This window comes from Heteronotia binoei, chromosome 14 (genome assembly GCF_032191835.1).
Source record: "Heteronotia binoei isolate CCM8104 ecotype False Entrance Well chromosome 14, APGP_CSIRO_Hbin_v1, whole genome shotgun sequence".
In the NCBI taxonomy this organism is placed as follows: domain Eukaryota; kingdom Metazoa; phylum Chordata; class Lepidosauria; order Squamata; family Gekkonidae; genus Heteronotia; species Heteronotia binoei.
This window is the reverse complement of record NC_083236.1, coordinates 30,685,632-30,710,915: the sequence shown is the minus strand read 5'-3', so window position 1 is coordinate 30,710,915 and position 25,284 is coordinate 30,685,632. Positions and strand designations below refer to the sequence as shown.

The following is a 25,284-nucleotide window of genomic DNA, read 5'->3' as shown; positions in this document are numbered from 1 at the left end:
CAAGGCAAGAGGTAGTTTGACATCTTCCTTGGTGATTTCCCATCCAAGTACTAGCCATAGTTGATCTTGCTTAGATTCTAAGGTCTAATGAGATTAGGCTAGTATTTAAATTAAGTTCTATTGTAAGGGTTGGTGAGTTGCCAGAATTATCAGGATGTGAGCATAATGGCTGGCAATGATTTTTATGGGACTCAAGGGCTTCATTGAGATGCTTGGCAATGACAGAGATGAACAGCTACCAGTAATCATAGTGCAAATCATGCACAGATTTATGCCACTGCAATAAGACAATTGCACAGGTGCACCTCCGTATCTCTATTACTTATTGTGAGACCTTCAGGGCTGCCAACCTCCAGGTTCCTCATAAAAGATCAACAACAATCAGTTTGAGATTCAGAAACTTGATAGATTATCAATCAACATGTTACTCTTCAGCAATGTTAGGTTGCATATTTTCAGTTGTGGAAATGGTTTTCCTCATCCTGACTCATTTTTGGTTGATCTCTTGCTGTGATTTTTGATGTTGTTTGTCTCTTTAATGACAAAAAGGTTGCTGACCCCTGCATTAAAATTTCTTCCATTTCTTTTATATATCAGTTCATTGTAAGGGTAAAAAAAAAGTCACATTTAGGGTTGCCAGCTCCAGGATGGGAAATGCCTGGAGATTTGGGGAGTGGAGCCTGAGAAGGGTGGGATTTGGGGAGAGGAGGGACATCAACAGAGTCTAATGCCATAGCTTTCATCTTCCAAAGTGACCATTTTCTCCATGTGAATTGATCTCTGTCGCCTGGAGATACCAGGAGATCTTCAGCCACCACCTGGAGGTTGGCAGCCCTGGTTCTTGCACCTCACCAAATTGATGCTGTCCAAAATCATTGCCTGGGTTGGAGATGTCATTTGACCTGTGGCCTGAACTCCACAGTGAGAGAACAGTAGTCCAGCAACAAAGTCCAGTGGTCAATTTAACCCTCATGTATGCAGTTGACTCAGTGATCAACCTCCTTGTAAATACAATCATGGCAATAAGCACTAATTGTGGAAGGCCTTGGGTACCATTTTAGAACAGGCATTCAATGTTTAGAACATGCAGATTTTTTGTCCAGACCAAGAACCCACTCGGTATTTATAGATTTCCTCTTTGTCCCCACCCCACCCTAGTTCCCTTTTCAGGCTGCTGTTTTCAAAGGCAAGCAAGGCAAACACCACTCTACCGTAACAGAGCTTTGTTAAACAAGCTGCCTGCAAAGATGAGATTTATTTAGATATAAACTGAGTTATGGCAGCTCCTATGAAGCAGGAGGCTTAAGCCATACGGAAAGGTGTTTTGCAAACATGGCCCTTTCCATCTCTCCTGTGTAAACATAGCTTAGTGTTGCAGATTCAAGGGCTAGCGCTACTATTGCTCTGCACCCAAATAAGGATTTCTGGAGCCACGACGTCTTTACTTTTAAAATTAATGAGGTCAGTTTTGTGGGTGGGCAAAGATTATTTCCGCAGGGCTGGCCAGTAGCCACCCAGTATATGGTTGTATAAACTTAGAGTTGTTGGTCATATGCTGTGGAACAGAACCTACATGTTGGCAGAAAACTTGCAGGTCCTTTTATGCTTGATTCAACCTGAGTTTTGCTACTGAAAGGCCACATCTCAAGGAGCCACGAGCAATCTTTAAGTCCCAAGGAGTGTGGGCACTGATTTGCACATGCATGAATTCATCACTCACTGTCTGCAAGAGGAAATGGATGCACAGGCAGAATTGTCCTGCTATCTCAGCCTCTGTGCTCTTCATTTCACACATTCAGCTGCCAGCCCTTGGTGTAGGGAAACGGAGTGCCTCTGTGTGAACCAGGTCCATCTGCGCAACATATGCATGTGTGCAAAATTCCAACTTGACATTCGCTTGTTCATGGTTAGTAATTTAGCATTCAGGAGATGATGTGATCAATTCACACATGACAAAGTACACAGCTTAGGATCTGGAACTATGTTAGGCCTCCAGGTAGTGGCTGGCGATCTCCTGGGATTACAACTGATCTCCAGGTGATAGACATCAGTTCACCTGGAGAAAATGGTGGCTTTGGAAGGTGGACTCTATGGCATTTTACCCCACTGAAGTCCTTCTCCTCCCCAAACACCACCTGCTTCAGACTCCACCCCCAAAATCTCCAGATATTTCCAACCTGGAGCTTGCACCCCTGGACTGTATAACAGTCAGACATGAGTTGTAGGTTGTCCTCAGTTCCCCCACATGCAGTGCCCAGTTCAGATAAGGACTGTGGCAGGTGTGGAGAAGGGCCTTCAACCTTCTACCTGGGCCATTTTCCCAACCTGAAACATCCCTGAGGGGAAATATTTGACTCAATAGACAAGACCATGTGTTTTGTTGGACACTACATGCAGGGAACTGAGGAGAACCCCTAATTCATACCTGACTGTTACACAGGGTGGGGACCTCAGGTATAACCTGTGTACTCCATAATGTATAAATCAGCTCAAAGACAGAACTATTTAGACAGGATTCCGGTGGTGGCTGTTAATAGGCTATTGGTTGTTTATCAGGGCTTTTTTTGAGGAGGAACTCACAGAAACACAGTTGTAGCTGGCTTGGTGTGAGGGGTTGTGTCTTAATATGCAAATAAGTTTCTGCTCGGCTTTTCCTACAAGAAACTCTGTGTGACACAATGGTGATGTCAGGGCATGTGGCCTAACATGCAAATGAGTTCCTGCTGAGCTTTTTCTACAAAAAAGCCCTGTTGTTAATTATTATCTTATTTTAATATTTACTTTGTTTCTAGTCCACTGTTCTTTCTTGGACTCAAGGTGGATTACACAGAGTGAGTCAACACAATAAAGATGGGACATTCAGTAAACAGTGAAATAGGATCGGGGTTGTAGAAGCAACCAGAAGTCTAAAAACAGAACTGAAGCAAAGCATAAGTGGCAACATGACACATTATGTGGTGCAAAATTACACAATAAGGTCCAACCCACTACAAACTATGCACGGTAGTACAGACCACAGTCCCCAATAATGTATCCAAGTAACTTTTTGATGCCTTTTGTATAGTGCTATCCTATTGCCTGTGTAGGAAAATCCTCTTGAATAATTCAGTTTTGCAGTTTTTGGAAAGCTAGAAAAGTGGGATTTTTCCCAAACTTCATGATGGATGATTGTATCTTCTGTATTTGCTTGGACTTTATTAGACTGTGAACCACCTAGAGCCTCACAATGACAGAGTGATATACACATTTTTAAAGAAACAAGATAAAATGAAGTATCTTAGATATTTACCTAAAGAAACCAGTATATAAATTAACTATGTCAAACTGACATCTGGATAAAGATGTTGATTCCAACCACTGGATTAATTTAACTCAGCCTTTTCATTATGCACTTGTGGCAACCTTCCTGTCTTCTCTGACCTCCAGATGTACCCCCAGAGACCAACTAGAGGACGGTTCCAAGCAGGAACTCTATTTGCATAATAGGCCATGCCCCAACACCAAGCCAGTTGGAACTGTGTTCCTGCTCAAAAAAAGCCCTGATTCCAATGCTCCCTATTCCCCCAGACATGAGATAGTCCCGTGAGGGATCCCCTTCTCCTAACCACATAGAATAATATTTTTACATTCAATGCAAGCAACTGCTGGCCCCGGTTTGCAGAGGGCTGCTCATGAAAGCACTTTGCAGAATGGAAGAGACTTCGTTTTGCTGTGTTTTTAGATGGAGATATGGAGTCCCTGGGAAAGAGATTCTTGGAAGGTCTTACGTTGATGTTCCCACTGCCTCCAAGCTTCTTGCACATCCTTGGCATGGCCTGGTTGTTTTATTTAAAAGGGATGGTTCTCTTTTCACTGGAACAGTTTAATACACAAGAAAAAATAAATGTAAGCAGGTAGCACCAAATAAACACTCCACTTTGTCCCTAGCAATGTATCACAAACACTCAAGACCTGACTTCCATGATAAAGCATAAGCCTTTACAAGCTCTCCATTCTCTGACCTCCAGATGTACTCCCCAGAGGCAAAAAAGGTCCAAGTATTGCAGGTGGCAATTTGTGCACTTTGTGTCCTCTCTGTGATTTGCAGAAGAACAGTGGATTTTGCAAAATATGTGACTCTGTTCTGGGCTGCATATGCAGGCCACACAGTGCCAGAGTTACCCACAGTATGATTAGCTAACCAGACCCAAGTTCATATCCCCACTCAGCTATGAAGCTGATTAAAGCTGCAGTCAGACTGGAAGGTTGGAGCAGTTTGGGCATGCCACTAAATACCCTGCCACATTTTGTGATGGAGATTTTCAATTAGACTCCCAGCCTGGTCCGGCCTCACCATAGTTTCTTCTGTGGTTGATTGTTCAGATTAGTGCTGTGTCAACCATGGAGTGCATGGTCTGGTCTTCTCCTTTAAAAAAAAAAACCTGTGACAAAAAAAATTATTGGGTGTGCATGTGCACCCATGTGCATATGCACTAACCAGTTTTAAAAAACAAAATGGCAAAACTGGAATTAAAGGTTCACATTTCTGAATTGGTTGGAGCACACACCAGGGGAATTCAGATTTCTGGCAAAATTGGATGAATGTGCAGGGATCTGTAAGAATCCGATTTTCTCTGGTGCCTTTTTACCCTGTATCCAACTCGTTACAATGGGGTTTGTATGACTGGGGAATGCCTGCCAGATGCAAGTGTGTGAACAAGCCCATTTAATCTGTTAGGGAAAAGCAACTATATCGGGCCAAACTGCCCATCTGACTGCAGCCTAAGTGAACTTGATCCAGTCACATTATCACAGCCTCACCTACTTCACAGGGGTGATGTTAGTATACAATGAAGGAGGAAAGAATCCACACTCTGCCATGAAGCTCCCTGGGTGACCTTGGCCCAGTCATGCACCCCACCATTTGACTTTTACCATGGAGACTGGGAAAGTTCCTAGAGCATCATGCAATGTTGTGATGTCCCTTGTCACCCGGAAGTGACATCATGGTCTTGTATGGTGTCATTTCCCTCCTCAGTTTTGCTCCTTCTACTCCGTGGAGTGAATGCAGGGGCCATCAGGTAAATCTAGTTTATGAACTGTGAGAGGTGATGTTCTGCATGCAGTTTGTCTGCTGTTGTACAGCAGAACTATGAACTTTTCAGGAAATGTACCGTGTTTGGCGGCCAAGATCACTGGCAAGCCAAGCCGTGAATGTTCTCACCTCATTGCCATCTGGTTCCAACAGCTGCTTGATAACTTTGCAGCTGTGCACTGGCTGTTGTTTTTCCATTTTATTTCCTTTGTCTTGCAATCCCCTTTCTGCATCTTCACAGTAGGCAAAATCAGTTCTCCTTCAGGGTCAGGGATGGTTGTGTTCAGGTGCAGGGAGAGTGCTACAACTCCCATAAGCTGTGCAAAAAATGTGCATGCACATATATAATATGCCTTACAATGGCTTACATGATTATTTTTAAAAATAACTTTAGTATGGGTTGAATTACTTTTTTAAAACTGATGAATTTGCTGACTGTTTATACAAAAAAAAAGCAGTGAGAACTGGTCTCTTGGGGGAGGGGGAAACCAGGACTGCTGCACATCGGTGAAATGTATACTGATGGCACTGCACTGTTGGAATATATGAACAGTATCCTGATGAACAGGTTTGAACTGCTCACAAACATCCAAACAACCTGCCAAAAAACCCCAAACAAACAGTCTCCCTGCTTGCCACCAACAAGCAGAAATGACAGTCGTTAGCACATCCCTGCTTCCTAACAGGGTGAAACTGCCCATTGCATCTTGCGTCAATCAGAAGAGGTGGGAAGGCAGAGGTGAGGGATAGCAAGAGCCAGAGCACAGGTTTCCTAAAAAGAAACCTACAGCTATGTCCCCTTGCTGTTTGAACCAGTGAGGAATACAGCCCCAGAAGATTATGCATGGAGGAGGAGAAGTACCCTCTCCACAGTATCTGCTCTTTTGACCATGACTGAGTCAAAGAGGTCCAACACAAGCATTGTGAAGTGGATGCTGCTGGGTTGGCACTGCACCAACAACATATGGAGTGGGTGGTAGTACCATGCTGCAAGGTATGTGCTCCTCATTTCTGCCTCTGATGATCATCACATGCCCCACCCTGCCCCGCTAGCCAGTCAGAGGAGGGCAGAGGTTGGGGAGGGGCAGGACCTCAGTGGGAATGTGTTGCCATAGAGGTTCAGCCCTCAGGACTGCCATTTTCTCCAGGGGAACTGATCTCTTATAGACTGGAGAACAGTTGTAATTCTGGAGGATCTTCAGGCCTCTGGAAGTTATCCAGGAAAAGAAGGATAATAACAAAAAAATATACACCATGAACAAACTACTATGGAATATTTTAATTATCAAAACTTCAATTACAATCAGTGTATATGACCATTTAAATAAGTACAAATAAAAAGTCTCTCAAATTCATTCAGTATATACACAGTATATAAACACAGTACAGTTCATAATTTGATTGAAACTGAAGGTACAGTTCTTAATCTGATTAAGACCGATTCCTCACTAGCAGTTGCTTCTGCTTTCCCTGGCTCAAGGGATCAGTTCCCCACCAATTGCTGTGTGGGCATATTTTGATCTGCGGCTCCTTCCAGTTTCCCTTTCAGCTTTGTGCTCCTGTTTTTTATAGTTTTGGAAGCCATGAGGGAAATTGGAGGGAGCCATGGATCAAGATGCTCCCCCTCAGCAACTGGTGGGGAATTGATCTATTGATCCAACGAAAGCAGATGCCCAGGGGTGGAGCTACAGCACCTGTGGAATCGGTGTCAGGTTCTCTAAGTCAAATAAAGTGCTTGTGCTGCAAGAATAATTCCAGTTCATAAACTTTCAAAATGTAGAACTTGAATTGTTGAAAGGATGCTTCAGTTCCACCTCTAGTGGAGCCTGCCAGCCTTTAGTTCTGTCCCTGGCCAAGTGCCTTCCTCAAAGAGGGGACTGAACATTATCCTATATATCCATTCTTTTCTCAGAAAATTGTGTTTGTGGCATGCATTGACAGTTTCTAGTTTGACTAGAAAGAATGGAGGTGGAACTGAACAATGTAGGTGCCCTTTGAACAATTCAATCTTAATCAGATTATGAACTGTACTATGTATATATACTGAATGAATTTGAGAGACTTCTTATTTGTACTTATTGAAATGATCATGTACACTGATTGTAATTGAGGTTTTGATCATTAGAATATTCCTTAGTAATTTCTTCACAGTGTATATTTTTGGTTAGTATTAACCCACCTGTATATTGCTGTGAAGAAACTTCCAGACAGATTTGACTGGTTTCCTTTCATAGGGTTGCCAGCCTCCAGGTGGGGCCTGGAGATCTGCTTTTACAGCTGATCTCCATCTGGCAGAGATCAGCTCCCCTGGAGAAAATGGCTGCTTGGAAGGGTGTACCATGCTGAGGCCTCTCCCCTCCCCAAACCCCACCCTCTCCTGAATCCAACCCCAAAGTCTCCAGGTATTTTCCAAAACAGACCTGGCAACCCTACTTTCCTGGTAGCTTCCTTTGGCTAGAGCAATGATATTTAGTAGATCTGAAGTCATATTTGGCTCTTTGACGTACCTTTTCTCCACACCTCCCAATTCCCCCCCCCCCCCCACATACACAAAGTGGCTCCTGTCCCATGTTTCAGAAAAGCAGTCAAGGCCTTTGCCTGATGGGACTTCCAGTTGGCAGGTAGTTTTCACCATGAAACAGCTGCTGCCAGAGGAGCACATAAACTGAGACTTTCTGAGCTGCAGGCCTCATGCCAAAGATGAAAGAAAATGTAGTTCTTTTTGGTTGATAATAGCAAATGTGGCTCTCTGGGAGCCACAGAGTGAGTACCACAGGGCTGCACCAGGGTCCGAATTTCTCTCTACAGATGTCTTCCAACTTCAAGGTTTGAGCTCTGACAGGAAAGCTACTGCATTTGAAGTTGCCCAGAGAGACAGCCACTCACTTGAGGTGATCTGATGCTTTAAACCAGGGCTGGGGAACCTTTTTTCTGCCAAGGGCCATATGGATATTTATAATATCATTCACGGGCCATAAAAAATTATCAATTTAAAAAACAGTGCTCCGCTGAGGGAGAATGATTCAGGCCAGCAAAAGTAATGCAAATAATTGTTTTTCTATTTGAAGTCATGTGGAGAGAGCCTAATCTGGCACACACACACACACACACCTGGCCTGCCACCATAGACAAATGCATAGGTCCGGAGCTTTTTTGTAGAAAAAGCCCAGCAGGAACTCAGTAGCATATCAGACCACATCCCCTAATGTTAGCATATCAGGTCACACACTCATTAGCATATTAGGCCACACCATCTGGGATAATCAAGTGCAAGCTGAACTGTGACAGTAACTTTTCCAGGCCCTGCAGCAATTCTGGCCGGCCAGCCAGGCCCCAGGGAGGCTGATGCACAGTACATCTGTGCTCTGTGATCCCTGCCTGGCCCTGGGGAGGCTACTGCACAGTGCGGCTGGGCCCCATGATTCTTGCTGGCCAGCCAGGCCCCAGGGAGGCTGCCACATGGCTCGGTTCGGCCCAGCAATCCCTGAGGGCCACATACGGCCCTCAGGACTGAGGTTCCCCACCCCTGCTTTAAGCACCCAAAATTAGTCTATGAAGCTGGAATCTAATGTTCACGCCACCAGCCCAGAGAGCCATATGGGTCTTTCTTTTCACATCCCTACTGCTTAAGTAACAAATGCTTGCTTGCCTTTAAATTGCCTCATAGTTGGAATAACAAACCAACAACAGTGGAGTAAACTAAGGGCATCTTTATTAACTTTTTAACAAATAATCAAATGGCAAGGGGTAACCCTTTCCCTTTCTTCATAGTGGAAGAGTCTCTAGCCCCTGGTGCAAACCAACTGAACTGGTAGCATCCAAGCAGCCCACATATGAGCCAAAACCTTGGCCATGTCCCCCTTTCAAGCTAGGGGCCACAGGGGGAGGGGCGCACTGGGGCGGAGCTCATGGGGGTGAGTGCTGAAAGCTGGAGAGGCTGGGGTCCATCCCTCTCCCTCCTGCGTGATTTAAAGAGCTTGATGAGCAGCTGATTGGCAGACCCTTTAAATGGCATGGGTGAGGCAGTGACTGCCCCTGCAAGCCCCTCCCACATAATTTTAATCACACAGGAGGGGGTAGCCCTGGGATGGGGCCCCAAAAAAAACCCTATTAAGGGGCCAAGCCCCATGGGCCCCTGGTTAGCTGAGGGTCGGGTTGCCAAGTCCAATTCAAGAAATATCTGGGGACTTTGGGGGTGGAGCCAGGAGACTTTGGGGGTGGAGCCAGGAGACATCGGGGCGGAGCCAGGAACAAGGGTGTGACAAGCATAATTGAACTCCAAGGGAGTTTTGGCCATCACATTTAAAGGAACGGCACACCTTTTATAATGTCTTCCTTCCATAGGAAATAATGAAGGATAGGGGCACCTTCTTTTGGGGCTCATAGAATGGGACCCCCTGGTCCAATCGTTTTGAAACTTAGGAGATACTTTGGGGAGAGTCACTAGATACTATACTGAAAATTTGGTGCCTCTACCTCAAAAAACAGCTCCCCCAGAGCCCCCGAAACCTCCAAATCAATTCCCCATTATACCCTATGACAATCAATCTCCACATAGAGAATAATGCTCAGCAGACGTGAGAGGATGCAAGGACTACAAGTCCCAGCATGCACCTCGCGAAGGGAGGCTGGACTGGAGCGAATAGCAGGCCGGCGATGGGCGGGTCTTTGTGACCCAGAGGAAGGGAGAAGCCTGAAGCCAGGCAGGGAAAGAGACACGACGCCGTTCCACCCCACCCCCACTATCAGATTTTTAGAGAGCGGGGGATTAGGCTGCTAATCCAGGGGTCCCCCGGCAGGGCGGGGGGGTTGGGAAGCCTAGCTGAGGGCCTGATTGGGAATGGATCTGGGAGAGGGTGGGGTTTGAGGAGGGCAGGGGCCTCAGCATGATTCAATGCCATAGAGTCTCCCCTTCAAAGCAGCCATTTTCTCCAGGGGAGCTGATCTCTGCCAGCTGGAGATTAGGTGTAAAAGCGGGAGATCTCCAGGCCTCACCTGGAGGCTGGCAAAGCTACTTAGAATTCATTAAATGTTCTACATGCCACGGTGTCTTCCTGGGTATGTTTTGTTAAACAAAGAATGATGAGAGCGCTTGAGCATTTTCGTGCAGCGAGGGACCTGATGGCAGCTGCTGTCCCTGGCCAAGCGTCTTGCTTAACTTATGAATGCATGTGGGCAATATATGTTTACAGCACAGGCCAGTTAAATTGACAGCTGGTGTATAGCAAACGCTTGCCTTCTAGCAGCTTTTGGACACCAGATTGGTATGTTTGGAGAAAATGAAAAATGGCTTGACTATGCCCTTCTGGGCTGGAACAAAGGCATCAAGAATGAATTCCAAAGGTGGGGAAATGGTGTTTGGGCATGGATGACATCAAACTTCCAATCATACCTAACAGCCTCAGAAATATTCACAACATGGTGTAGATCCAGAAACCAATGGCTGTTATGCCAGGGAGGTGGTGAGGAGGTAACAAGAGCGGTATTTTACTGCTTCTCAAAAACACCAAAGCAACACTGAGACACTGTGGTGCCAGGCTTTCAGTTGAGGCAGTGGGTGCCCATGATACATCTCAATTGGCCTCCCTTGCTGTGCTGCTGTGCAACTGTACTGTCAAGCAGTTATGCCACTGTAGAGCTGCTATAACATCTTTCTGGCTTATTACTGGATTCACCTCCCACTGAAATTTAAGTGCCTCTACTGACTGATCTGTAGTCCTAATGGTTTTCATTATTTATTGCTGAATTGTTTTAATGTTTTAAATGTTGCATTCCTCCCTGAGCATGTTCATGGGAAAGGGCAGAATACAAATTAACTAAAATAAATAAACAAGGGAGGCCTGGAATCAAAGTTCTCTTCAGTTGTATTGTTCAGTGGCTAATTGTGTTTATTTCATTTCTAGTTAAGGTCACCAGCTCTGGATTGAGAAATACCTGGAGGTTTGGGGGTTGAAGTTTGGGAAAGGTGAGGTGGGTGGGGGAGGGATCTCAGCAGGTATTATTCCATAGAGTCTACCCTCCAAAGCAGCTGTTTTCTCCAGGAGAACTGATCTTGGTCTGGAGGTCAATTGCAATACTAGGAGATCTTCAGGCACCACCACCAGGAGGCTGGCAACCCTAAAATCCACCTTCCTTCATGAGAATCAAAGTGCATTACACAGTTTAAAAATGCAACAAAGGCGGTATAATACAACAAACAATCCTATGAAAACTACTTGCAATGTTCACAAACCACAACTAAAAATTAAAGTTTTTCTCTTTATAAAAATGGCCTCCTAAACAATTTTGTCATTCGCTCAGGCCTTTTGACCTCCCTCACAGGAAGCGCAAGGGAAAATGGTCTCCTTAATACCTTAGGAATTTCCACTCGGGGATCAGGGGGAATTTCTAAAGCATCGCCTGGAAGTAGGGTTGCCAAGTCCAATTCAAGAAATATCTGGGGACTTTGGGGGTGGAACCAGGAGACTTTGGGGGTGGAGCCAAGAGACATTGGGGCAGAGCCAGGAACAAGGGTGTGACAAGCATAATTGAACTCCAAGGGAGTTCTGGCCATCACATTTAAAGGGACAGCACACATCTTCCTTCCATAAGAAATAAGAAGGATAGGGGCACCTTCTTTTGGGGCTCATGTTATTCTCCATAGGGAATAACAGAGTTCCCAGCAGACATTTCCCTCCCCTCCTCCCGCTTTCTGATGACCCTGAAGCGGGGGGAGGGCCTCCAAACCGGGGGATCCCCTGCCCCACCTGGGGATTGGAAACCCTATGTGGTGGGGACTAAGCATAATGAAGTAGGGTTGCCAACCCCCAGTTGGAAGCAGGAGATCCCCTGGTTTGGAGGCCCTCCCCCTGCTTCAGAGTTATCAGGAAGTGGGGAGGGAGGTTAAATGTCCACTGAGCTCTCCATTATACCCTATGGAGACTGGGTTCCATAGGGTATAATGGAGAATTGATCTGTGGGTATTTGGGGCTCAGGGGCTGTTTTGGGGGGGTAGAGGCACCAAATTTTCAGCATAGCCTCTGGTGCCTCTCATCACCCCCCTCCCCCAGGTTTCAAAAAGATTGGACTGGGAGTCCAATTCTGTGAGCCCCAAAAGAAGATGCCCATATTCTCCATTATTTCCAATGGAAGGAAGGTATTTATAAAGAATGTGGTCCCTTTAAATGTGACGGCCAGAATTCCCTTTGGAGTTTAATCATGTTTGTCATAACCTTCCTCCTGGCTCCACCTCCAAAGTCCCCAGATATTTCCTGAGTTGGACCTGGCAACCTTATAATGAGGTCATAATTTTGGATGTGACTCAAAAGAAACAGAATTGTTTTCTTGATTATTTTAGCTATCCTGCTAAATTTTTAAAAGGCACCACTGTTTGGGAGGAACAATTAAAAATTGGATTATGCCATGTCACCATTGTACCAAGCCACCTGCAACAGAAACTGAAATTGTCACCTCGAGTCCAATCAACTCAGAGATCTGTGTGCTAAGAACAGGGCTTGTTTTGATAGAAAAAGCCCGGCAGGGCTCATTTGCATATTAGGCCACACCCCCTGACACCAAGCCAGCCAGAATTATGTTCCTGTGTGTCCCTGCAAAAAAAAAAGCCCTGGCTAAGAGCATTCCGCCCTACAAGTTTTACTGAAGGTATATTTAAGGAACTTTTAAGGAAGCAATTACCCAGGGATTTGGTTGCTCGTTGATCTGATGTGGTTACTTCTGAAGAGATAAGAGGAGAAAGAACCTGCCTCTTAAATGCAAATTGACCCTCTTTTAAGTAAATGTTACCATTTGTACCAAAACTGCATGCTATGTTTTTCCTAGGAGAATGTAATGAGTCCCTTAGCCATGTGGTATATCCACACCCTAAAGAATTGTAGGTTATTTACTCCAGAGACAGGAGTAGATTAGAGCATTCTGTTCTACTGGGTAATTACACAATTAGGCAGGGATTTAAAAAAAAAAAAACATTTGAAGTACCCTGTTGATTGCCATGGGTCTTCATTGTCATTCCGCAGCCCTCAATAATTACAGCACAGGACAAAGGTTCAGTTAGTGTGTGCTTGCTGAATCCGGAAGTCTGCCCTTACTGAAATTCCATTACTGTGTCATTTTACACTTTAAAAAGAAAGAAAAATTAAGAAAACCAACCTCCTCAGATCCACTAGCAGCATTTTGTATGGAGGATCTACACACCTGTTCATTACTCCCAGAGTGTCATCCTCCTCTTTTATCTCCACAACAATCTTGTAAGGTACCTTATGCTAAGATTTCCAGCGTGGTGTCTGTGGGTACCATGGTGCCTGCCAAAACATTTCCTGGCACCTGCTGGCTTCTTTCCTTTGGTGTTGCTGGGTGGCCTTGGGCCAATCACACACACACTAAGACTGATTCCCCACTAACCTTGTGCCACTCACTCTCCTGTTCTCCGTGGGACTTCTGTCGGATTTCACTATCTGCCCCAGGGGTGCAACTCACTCTGCCTCTTTCGCGCAGCAAATAAGATCCTCTAAAAACCAAGTGGGCAGCCGTGTTGGTCTGAAGCAGTTGAACAAAGCAGGAGTCAAGTTTCGCCTTTAAGACCAACCAAGTTTTATTCAGAACGTAAGCTTTCGTGTGCTCTCTAAGCACACTTCATCAGACAAGGGGATCAGGTATAAGATCAGGTATATACCTGATCCCCTCGTCTGATGAAGTGTGCTTAGAGAGCACACGGAAGCTTATGTTCTGAATAAAACTTGGTTGGTCTTAAAGGTGAACTTGACTCCTGCTTTGTTCTTCTAAAAACCAGTTTTTGCCGTTCAAAAAAGGCGAAGCTAGTTGCAGCCCAAGGGCAGATATTGTGAAATCCGACAGAAGTCCAACGGAAAAGAGGAGCATGAGAGCGGCATAAGGCTGGTGGAAAATCAATCTAAGTCTATCCTTCCTGATATTGAGAATAAAATGGAGAAGAGGAAAATGATATAAGCCATGATATAAGCCTTTAAGGAGAAAAGTGAGGTAAAAAGAAGGTAATTAATAATTCTCTCTCCTGTAGCTTCTGTTCCCCAAAGGAAAGAGGCAGGCTAGCTTCCCTTCCCTGGAGTCAGAAGTGCTTCAAAAAACCTCAGGCTGTGTCTACAGGGAGCGCCTAGTTGGTAACAGCTGCCCTCCATTATAGGAGCATGCTCCCCTTCACATTTTGCTGAACCTCCCAACATTTTCTGATTGGATCCTGCTGTCTGGGGCAGCCATGTTGTGATTGACCCTACCCATGGCAGGCACTTTGGTCCTACCCATCTTCCATGTAGGGTTACCAGTCTCCAGGTGTGGCTTAGAAATCTCTCGTTTTTACAACTAATCTCCAGCTGGCAGAGATCAGCTCCTCTGGAGAAAATGGCTGCTTTTGAAGGGGAGACAAGTCTTCTGGTATTTTCAACACAGACCTGGCAACCCTAGAAGGCAGACAGCAGGATATAATAGCATAGATTCCACTTTCCAAAGCAGCCATTTTCTCCTGATGAACTGATCTCTGTCACCTGGAGATCCATTCTAATCCTAGATCTCCAGCTACCACCTGGATGTTAGTAATCCTTAGTGCAGCACAAAGTTAATTTGCAAATAGGTCTCCAAAATACAGGAAGTTTAGAAGTAGGTCCTATTTGAGAAAGTTTGAGAACCATTACCATAGGCTGAAACAGCACTTCATTCTTTACTTTCTTTAAAAACTTCAGAATTGCCTCTCCACTCAGGGCCGGCCCTGCCACTAGGCAAACTAGGCAATTGCCTAGGGGGCTGGCCTTCTGGGAGTGCCGAATTGAGCGCCCCCCATGTGACTCAGTGTTAGCCTTCCCTAGGGTGCCAGTCAGTCTTGGGCTGGCCCTGTCTCCACTGCCATATTTGAGGTGGATGCAATAATAAAAATAGTATATAGGTCATGTAAACATTTTTAAATACAATCTGCGAAGCCTATTAAAACATCAGCCTTGTTAAAGTATGTCTAAAACACCAGCAGCACCATGGCACTCATGAAACCAGTGATGCAAACACAGAGACATTTAGCCATTGGGCTGGATCCAACTAGTTGTACTGCTGATGAAAAAGGAAAGTGGGATCCCCTCTGACCATCTAAAAATACTGTGCTGGCAATCATGACACTTTCATGTACAGAAGCCATGAGGGTGATGGGGGATACAGTAGAAAGGAGAACTGGGCAAGATGCAATGGAAAAGCTGGCTGGATTCATCTCAGCAGCTGTAGCAAACACATTCATGAGTATAAAACAATTCACTCTCTTATTCTAAAGTAAAGCAAACCCAAATCAATAATTTAAGTAGGTCAGCCAGTTTGAACCTTTAGTTGATTGATTGGTAATGGTCAGTTTTCATCCACTATATAATCCAGAGCAATTTTCAGTCTACAAGACTGGGAGCGAAGGCCTTATTTGCATAGCCGGTTGTGTCTGTAGCAGCTGTGGGGGTCCTGAATGAGGGGTCCTAAAAGGAAACAGGTGCCTCATGCTCTCTCTGCCAGCTTGCTTAGGGGTAGGAGATGTTGGCTTCTGCTGCAGCTTTCCAACTACAGAAGGTGTCAGACTGAGCTCTCATTTCTGCTTCTTACATAGAGAGTAAAAGATGAATTGCCCTGACTAAGATGGCCAAGGCAACCTGCGCTCATCAGAGCTCAAAAGCTAAGCAAAGTTGGCCTAGGTTAGGACTTAGATGGGAGACCCAGCAAGGAAGTCTAGGGCTCCTACGCAAAGGCAGACAATGGCAAACCACCTCTCTTCACCCCTTGCCTTGTAAACCCTCTGGAGTCTCCATAAGTGGGCTGAGACTTAGCAGAAATTTTCACCCAAAGGATAGATTGATTTGCTGCCTCCATCCTTACATCAGTGATTGGCAATACTCAGAAAGTTAAAGAGTATAAGCGTTTGATTGTGTGAATGCAGCCTCAAAACATTTTGTGCTGCTGCAGCTGGGTCAGTTTTCTAGCTGTCCCCCTTGCTGATTGATTTTATCTTCCCATTCTTCTGTTAAGTATTTTAATGATCAGCTCTTTTAGAAGACATCGTACTCCCTTTTGGTATTTGTTTTCAAAAGCTCTTTTCACCCAGGCTGCAGTGTACTTCTCCTTGAAATAATATCTTTTGATTCTTTCCTTTCCTTTTTCATTTGTAGATTTCAATGTTATTTCAGAGCAGATTCGTTTCAATGATAAAGTGCCACACAGAATATTGTCTAGAAATTACTTCCCAATAACTGTCAAGCAGCGTTTGCTAAGAGGTAGACAGAGCTAAGATCAGCAAGAGCAGAGTCTCAAGCAGTGAAAGATGATAAAATCCCCTCTGAAGTGCCACCGCAGTCCTGCCGTCAAGCTTTTAAATTTGTAGTTGGGTGTACTTTTTAAGAACTCTTGATCCAATTCAGCACTCAGTGAGGGCTCTGATGCACACATCAGTCCCTGACTTCTTCCACGCAGGGGTGGGAAAGGGAAGCAAGCAGTGTGGAAGCGGGTGAGAACAGCATCCGCACACCTTGTCCATATGCCACTTGCTGTGGAGGCTACCTCACCCCTGTCCCCTCCCTGTACTGGTCATCACAGCCCAGCAATTTACCTTTCCCTTCCCTCTTCTCTGCAGAGCTACAGAATAAAGCATCAGAACAATAGAATAAAGGATCTGTCCTGGGACCTGTTTTGTTCAACATCTTTATCAATGATTTGGATGAAGGAATAGAGGGAATGTTTATTAAATTTGCAGATGATACTAAATTGGGAGGGGTTGCAAACACAGAAGAAGACAGAAACAGGATACAGGATGACCTTGACAGGCTGGAAAACTGGGCTAAAATCAATAAAATGAATTTTAACAGGGATAAATGTAAAGTTCTGCATTTAGGTAGGAAAAATCCAATGCATGGTTATAGGATGGGGGAGACTTGTCTTAGCAGTAATATGTGCGAAAAGGATCTAGAGGTCTTAGTGGATCATACGCTGAACATGAGTCAACAGTGTGATGCGGTGGCTAAAAAGGCAAATGCAATTTTGGGCTGTATCAACAGAAGTATAGTGTCCAGATCATGTGATGTGATGGTATCGCTTTACTCTGCTCTGGTAATACCTCACCTGGAGTATTGTGTTCAGTTTTGGGCACCACATTTTATGCAGGATATAGACAAGCTGGAACAGGTCCAGAGGAGGGCAGCAAAGATGGTGAGGGGTCTGGAGACTGAGCCCTATGAGGAAAGATTGAAGGAGCTGGGGATGTTTAGCCTGGAGAAGAGGCGGATGAGAGGTGATATGATCACCATCTTCAAGTACTTGAAGCGCTGTCATCTAGAGGATGGTGTAGAATAGTTTTCTGTGGCCCCGGAAGGTAGGACCAGAACCAATGGGTTGAAATTAAATCAAAAGAGTTTCTGGCTCAACATTAGGAAGAACCTCCTGACCTTTAGAGTGATTCCTCAGTGGAACAGGCTTCCTTGGGAGGTGGTGGGCTCTCCTTCCTTGGAGGTTTTTAAGCAGAGGCTAATGGCCATCTGACAGCAATGAAGATCCTGTGAATTTAGGGGGAGGTGTTTGTGAGTTTCCTGCATTGTGCAGGGGTTGGACTAGATGACCCTAGAGGTTCCTTCCAACTCTATGATTCTATGATTCTGAAGCGGGGAGGGTTGAGACACGCCTCCCATTGAAAGAAGAGGCTGGCATCCACATTGGGAGGAAAGTTTGGATGTGCATCTATTAAATGTAAAGCTCTCTGAGATGCCTCATGACATTTTTGTGCGTCTCTGAAACCATGGGATGGAAAAATAGACAATTCTGCAGAAATAAACAAATGGGTTTTGTACATCTCTATCTACATGTTGGGGTTTTTTAAAACAAACCAGTTCAATTCCTGGGGTATGTATTGCATAAAATGGATTTTTTTTAGTGTGATGGGGGAGAAGCAAGTTTGGGGAACACAGCTGGACTAAACAAACAGTATTATCTTAGGGCTCTTGGATTCTGCTGTCTTTTCCTTTAAATCTCTGATGGACTGTGGCATATTTCCCTTTTTGTCTTCGCAGGTGATCTTTCTTACTGGTCTGTAATGGCTTGTTGCAGTGAGCAATGAAAAATTTCGAAGCACATGGACTCCAAGAGCCCAAGGGACCCTTTGCCTCCCTTCCTTCTTACAATAACAAAATGAAATGGTGCGCCTAAGGTGATAATTGCCGATCACAACCTTATCAGGAACCCGCCCCCCTCGTCCACTAACTAATGTCCTGATGGATGGCTGACAGAGGTGACACCATGTAGAAAGTCCTGAAAGGGAGTTCTAACGGAGTTGCAATGGTTTTATACACTTCCCCATTTCCCAACGGCTTTCTATCAGCACTGCATTCTTTCTCCTGGGGCTTAATCTTCCCATGCTATTGGCTCGGAGACCGGCTTGTGGCCTCGTTTGTGCCTACCACGTATGAGAAGCGCCAAAGGGCAGATGACCCATGTTACTTTCACGCTCTCTGTATCTTCATCACCACTCCCATCTACCTAGCACTGCTTGTGGTCTCCCTCCCATTTGCCATAATCGGTTTCCTGCTATGGTCTCCGCTCCAGTCTGCCCGACGACCATATGTTTATTCCAGGCTACATGACAAAGGCCAAGTCAATGGTAGTACGTTGCTCACTGAGTGGAAAGCTGCCAGCAATGGGAAAAGCTTTTGCTTTGGCAGTGCCAACGTTTGCCTTCTCCCAGACTCCTTGGCGAGATTCAACAATGTGTTCAATACGCAATCACGAGCTAAGGAAGTTGGGCGAAGGATCCGGAATGGGGCAAGCAGGCCTCAGATCAAGATCTACATCGATTCCCCCACCAACACGTCCATCAGTGCAGCCAGCTTCAGCAGTCTGGTCTCCCCTCAAAGTGGTGATAGCAATAACCGAGCCGTCAGTGCAGGCATCAAAAGAACAACATCCATGGAGTACAAAGGAGATAACTCGGGTTCAAACAACAGTGATGAGAGCAAAGATGCCAAAGTTGGAGGGGAAACCAATGAGGGAGAAGATGGGAACACTTGTATTGTGCGGATAGGTGGAGAGGATAACGGCCACATTTCAGACCCAGAAGCTGATGGCACAGGGGGGCAGATGAACAGCAAAGGGCCAGCAGACCGTTCACCAGAATCTGAAGCTGAGAGCCTAAAAGGACAGACCCCAAATCATAAGCAGAAAGAAGGGGATTCTGGGAGTCTGGATAGCTACACTGCCTCACGAGAATCCCTAGTAAAGGCACGGGCTGGAGATGGCACAGTAGACCAAAGCACCGTCAACAGCAAGCTCCTTTACAAGGCCTCACTCATGAAGAAGACCTCCGTGCGAAAGAAGAAGAACACAGACGAGGCCTTTGACCATGAGATCTCCGCTTTCTTCCCTGCCAACTTGGACTTCCTGTGCTTGCAGGAAGTGTTTGACAAAAGAGCAGCAGAGAAGTTGAAAGAACAGCTTCACCATTATTTTGAATATGTTCTCTATGATGTTGGGGTATACAGCTGCCATGGCTGCTGTACCTTTAAGTTTGTGAACAGTGGCCTGCTTTTTGCCAGTCGCTATCCAGTCATGGATGCTGCCTATCACTGTTATCCCAACGGAAAAGGAACAGACTCCTTGGCTTCAAAAGGGGCCCTGTTTCTCAAGGTAGGACTTTATCCATATGTTGCTCTCCTTTAGGAGATGACCATGGCTCAGTGCATGCAGAAATTCCCAGCTTCAGTTCCCAGGATCTCCAGTTAAGTAGAGCATGCAGTCGGTGATACAAAAGACCTCCACTTGAGACCTTGCAGAGCTGGGTACAAGGTACAAATGTTGATGAACCAATGGGCTGATTCAGAATAAGGCAGCTTCATGTGTCTTTTTGATTGGCATCTGTTGAGAAGGGTTCTGTGCCACCTGTAAGTTGTACAAGCATGGGATGTCTCAAAGCTCAACCCAAACCATCGTTCTTACGATGTACGTGTAGTGTGTTTGCTGTTGTCAAAAATCATTTGCCCTTTTGGATACAAGTTTGAGTACTCTAAAGTCTCTGGGGCTTTCTTGAGCTCCACATAATAGCTCAAGGAGTTCACAGCTCCCATGAATTTTGCAAACCTAGTTTTTGCACAGCAGTGCTTGTTGAGCAGGGCTCGTTGTCTAGAACCTGGGTGAAAAATAGACACAACTGCTGTGCTCCTGCAGAACTTGCAAAGGCAGTTTGAGCATAAGATGCTTTATTCCAAATTTCTTCATGATTCAGAAGAATCTGCCTCAACTCTAAAGTGAACCATCCGGAAATTCTTAGATTTTGTTTTCTTGACAAGGAAGTTCCTAGTTCTCATGGGATCAAATGCGACCCCTGTCTTTTCCTGGCAGGGCTGTGTGTGTATGGTGCAAATTATTTGAAAACCTGAATTATGAATGGAGAATAAAATATTAAAAAATGAAGAACTCAGTCCTCTCTGCCTAGGCAGAAGGCCCTACTTGAAGTGGACAAGAATGGGTCATTCTGTAGTACATGCATTGATGCACTATTTACCCCCTTGTGGGAGAAAGTGTCATCAAGTTGCAGCTGATTCATGGGGACCCTGCAGGGTTTTCAAGGTGGTTAGCTGCTGGTGCTGACCATGGACTTCCCATCCAAGTACTAACCAGGTCTTACTCTGCTTTGCTTCTAAGGTCTGATGAGATTGGGCTAGCCTGGGCCTTCCAGGTCAGAGCAAACCAACTTAGTAGAATCTTAAGGCAAGAATCTTAAAAAAGAGACTTCTGAAGAGCATCCCTGACAAAGGAGCTGAGCTTCATGGCTTAACCGAGTCTCTTGGGTGTCTGTATCTTGGCCAGCTTCAGAGAACAGTAGCAGAATCTTGGTCTGTCCAGGAAAATGAAAGTGTGCCCATCCCTCTCAGAGCTGAGAGCTACTAGACTCCAGTTTCTTTGCAAGCTGGCTTATCCTGATTAACAAATGTCATTTCCACACATGATCCCCCCACTGTGCATTCATTGCTACAACAAATGCAGAGACATTTGCAGCTGAAATGAAAGATGTACATGGGGATGTTGTGTTCTTTCCCTCCATTTCACCCACCTCTGCATCAACGGACGGCTTTTTTTGCCATCATTCAAAAAATATCACAAGTATCTATGTCCCTGTAGTGTGATGATGCCATAGCGATATAGCTTCTACCAATTAAATACATTCTGTATCCAAAGCCAGAATGGCACTAAAAGAATTTTAAGCAGTCTGTTTTTGTGGATGGGGACAGGGGTTGAAGGGAGGACAAGCACTGGGCTAGGACCAGGAGCAAGGCTGTGACAAGTACGATTGAACTCCGAAAGGAGTTTTGGCCATCACATTTAAAGGCACCATGCTCCTTTTAAATGCCTTCCTTCCATTAGAAATAATGGAGGATGGGGGCACCTTCTTTTGAAGCTCATAAAATTGGAACCCCAGTCGAATCTTTTTAAAACTTTGCAGGGAGGGGTTTAATGAGAGGCACCAGGTGCTATGCTGAAAATTTGGTGCCTCTGCCTCAAAAAAACAGCCCCAGATACGCATGGATCAATTCTTCATTATATCCTATGGGGACAAGTCACCATAGGGTATAATGGAGTGCTCAGTGTACATTTCCCACCCACCCCCTGCTTTCTGATAACCCTGAAGTGGGAGGAGGACCTCCAAAGCAAGGGATCCCCTGCTACTAACTAGGGATTGGCAACCCTACTCTCTTGGTGAGTGGTGGGTTCAGTGGGGATTATAGCCCTTTTTGCCTCCCATTTCTGTTTTTAGGAGGCTGCCTGCTGAAATATCAGCTCCATCCTCTCTAATCAGATTTCTCATTGCCTTATTTCCTTTCTCCTTTGGTGACAGGGAGAGAATAAACCATTTCTTGCAAGGGTGAATCTAAGCAAAGTGTACTGGACACCGGAAGTGTTACATAAATGTTAAGCATTATTAATTGAACTGATTCTACCTCAAGGCCCAACTTTTAATGGGTTCTGCTATTCTCAATAGCTCTGGGGTTTTTTTTGTTTTTTTTTTAAAGCCATTTGGAGAATTAGAGGTTGCTGCTTAATCTGCAAATGGGAGCTGGTTGCTTGGAATCCTCCAAGATTTATAGTGTTCCATTTGCAAAGACTTCTCTGTATGTATGTGAACCTCTCACTGCAGTGCTGATTAAAAAGGGACTGAAAGTACAGCCAAAAGTTTAAAGGAAACTGTGGAGCAGTTAGAGCAAGAGCACTTTCTCTGTGTCCCAGCTGAGCGTCTACTCAGCTCAAGTCTACGATCTTCATGCTAGGAGCTGAAGGGTAAGCCCTCAAGCCCTTTCAGGTATCTGGGAGCAGAGAAAAAGTATTGAATGTGCTGTGACCAGAGAAAGAAATCAATTGTTTGTACATCTCAGCTTTCGTTTAATGAACCAAGTGTCTAGTCCAGGGGTGGCCAAACTTGCTTAATGTAAGAGCCACATAGAATAAACATCAGATGTCTGAGAGCCGCAAGACACAAATGTCAAATGTTTGAGAGCCACAGGACAGGAAGAGAGGGAGGGAAGGAAGGAGGAAAAGCAAATAGATGGGGGGGAAAAAAACAACTTTAATTTTAAATGCATTCTCCAAGCTGCCAGCTGTCTTGGCTTGGAGAAGTGGTTTAAAAGACAGAAATGCTTTTTCAAAGTTGGCAAGTTTGGTCAATTCTCCAAGATTTATAGTTGGCCAAAGTTGGGGTGGTGGATGCTTCAAGAGCCACACAACATGTGTGAAAGAGCCACATGTGGCTCCCGAGCCACAGTTTGGTCACAGTCTGCCCTTATGGCTGAGGAGGGATGCTCCAAACCATGCCTGCTGAAATCTCAAAAACCAGAGGGGTGGGGATTTCCTACAGCTGCTTGCTCCTCCTTACGTAGGCCCTCCATCACAGAGCTCCCAAAAGCAGAGTACTTGTAGAGTTGCTCAGATGCCCACGGGTTCAGCTTATATCCTGTTCATCACTCACAAATAGCTGATATGGGGGTTGATTAATCATCTGCTGTGACCTAGTCACCTAGGGCTGCCAAGCTCCTGCTGGGGATGGGGGATTCCCCAGTTTGGGGGACTCCGACCTGCCGGCAGCGAGGCGGCCACTGAGGGATCCCCGCCCCCAAAGAGCCCTGTTGCTGCACAGTGCGTGCGGTGTGATGACAGCACCTGGAAGTGACATCATCGCGCCAGGCACATTGCACAGGGGACACTCTAGGAATCACGGTAAATTTCTATGGTAAAACTCTATTGTGCACACGAGAAGTCCCTCGTCACAGCGGTGGGGGGGGACTTGGCAACCCTATGGTCACTCCTGATTTGGATGGGCCAGGCTAGCCTGATTTCATCAGATCTTGGAAGCTAAGCAGGGTCGACTATGGTACTTGGATGGGAGTCCACCGAAGAATACCAAGGTCACAACACGGTTGCCTTGAAAATCCAGTGCCATAAATTGGCTACAGCTTGCTAGTGCTTTCCACCACCATTCATCTGCTTGTGGAACCATTTGTGGCCATTTGGCAGGTTGGTTCATTGCAGGGCTTTTTTTTTTTTTTTTTTAAGCAGGAACGTAGTTCCGGTTGGCTTGGTGTCAGGGAGTATGGCCTAATATGCAAATAAGTTCCTGCTGGGCTTTTTCTACAAAAAAAGCCCTGGTTCACTGTATTCCTTTGCTCACAGCACAAGTGGCTTTTTGTGCATGTGCATTCTCATGCAGCTTGATTAACTCCTACTCCCCTTCCCTCTCCTTGCTTCTCTGCTGTTCCGCTCAGCAGGCAGTTGTTTAAATAGACAACTAATTCAGTCACAAAACGGATAAATCGGTCATAAATAACCACTGTTGGTTTGGGGGGGAAATAACCAACAATTTGGTGTTCGTCTGAGTAGTCCTTAGCAACGTTAATGACTGTCGATCAGTTTGGATTGGTGGTGTTTTCATATCGGCAAAAACATCATGGGGGGGGGGGGGAAATGATGCAAACTTCAGCAGGCTTTTGAGTCATTCAGCGCTGAGCCATACCGAGCCAGTAATCGGCTCACATCTGTCCACTGCAGTTGAACAAGGTAAATTTAACCCAGGACGCATTTGCAAAATACACAACACCTCTAGTTGCTTCTGTGCTTGAACGTCTGACTGGACCTATCCATTTGCAAGGCCAGCAAATTGCCTGCTGCAGACTGTGTCTTCAGTACCCACTAACATAACTGCCCTATGCCTGCATTGCATTGCATTACCCACCTGACATTGTATCTGAACCACTTTCCATCCTCATTCAGCCATTCTTATGTTTGCTAGTGTGGCATAGTGGTTAAGAGCAGCAGACTCTAATCTTTATTCCCTACTCCTTCCCTGTGGCCTGCTGAGTGATGGGAAGGTACTGGCTGGATATTAGGAAAAACTTTTGTATAGTAAGAGTTGTTTAACAGTGGACTTAGCTACCTAGGGAGGTGGTGAGCTCCCCCTCACTGCCAGTCTAAGCAGTGGCTGGACAAACACTTGTCAGGGATGCTTCGTTTAGGCTGATCCTGCATTGAGCAGGGGGTTGGACTAGATGGCCTGTATGGCCCCCTCCAACTCTGTGATTCTATGATTCTATGACCCTGGGCCAGTCACTGTACTCTCAGAACTCTTTCATTCTCACCTCACCTGTTGTGGGGAGAGAGAGGGAAAGCAATTGCAAACCGCTTTGAGTCTCCTTGAGGCAGAGAAAGGAAAAGAAAGGTCCCCTGTGCAAGCACCAGTCGTTTCCGACTCTGGGGTGATGTTGTTTTCAGAATGTTTTCACGGCAGACTTTTTACGGGGTGGTTTGCCATTGCCTTCCCTGGTCATTACACTTTCCCCCCAGCAAGCTGGGTACTCATTTTATGGACCTCAGAAGGATGGAAGGATGTCAGCCTCAAGCCGGCTACCTGAAAACCCAGCTTCCACCGGAGATTGAACTCAGGTCGTGAGCAGAGTTTAGGACTGCAGTACTGCAGCTTTAACACTCTGTGCCACGGGGCTCTTCGAGGCAGAGAAAAGCAGGATATAAAAACCAGCTTTTCTTCTTCTTGCCAGTAAGCTCATATGCACCCGCCCCCCACCCCACAGTCATCAGTTGGCAGTGGTGGCTCCATCAACATCATGTGCCATCCTGAGCAAACATAACCCCCACTTCCCACTGGCCAAATAGTCACAGTGGCATAGATGACTGTGTGCATGGCCACT

The 25,284-nt window shown here is 45.5% G+C and overlaps 1 protein-coding gene across 1 annotated transcript in view; it reads left to right on the top strand.

Annotated features, from left to right (window-relative positions):
* The window catches only part of SMPD3 (sphingomyelin phosphodiesterase 3), a 144,828-nt gene that overhangs the window by 64,602 nt on the left and 54,942 nt on the right, over positions 1-25,284 (top strand). The window contains exon 2 of the mRNA XM_060254454.1: positions 18,115-19,723. Within this exon, the coding sequence (XP_060110437.1) occupies positions 18,380-19,723 (1,344 nt within the window). The 5' untranslated portion in view covers positions 18,115-18,379. The remainder of the gene's footprint in view (positions 1-18,114; positions 19,724-25,284) is intronic.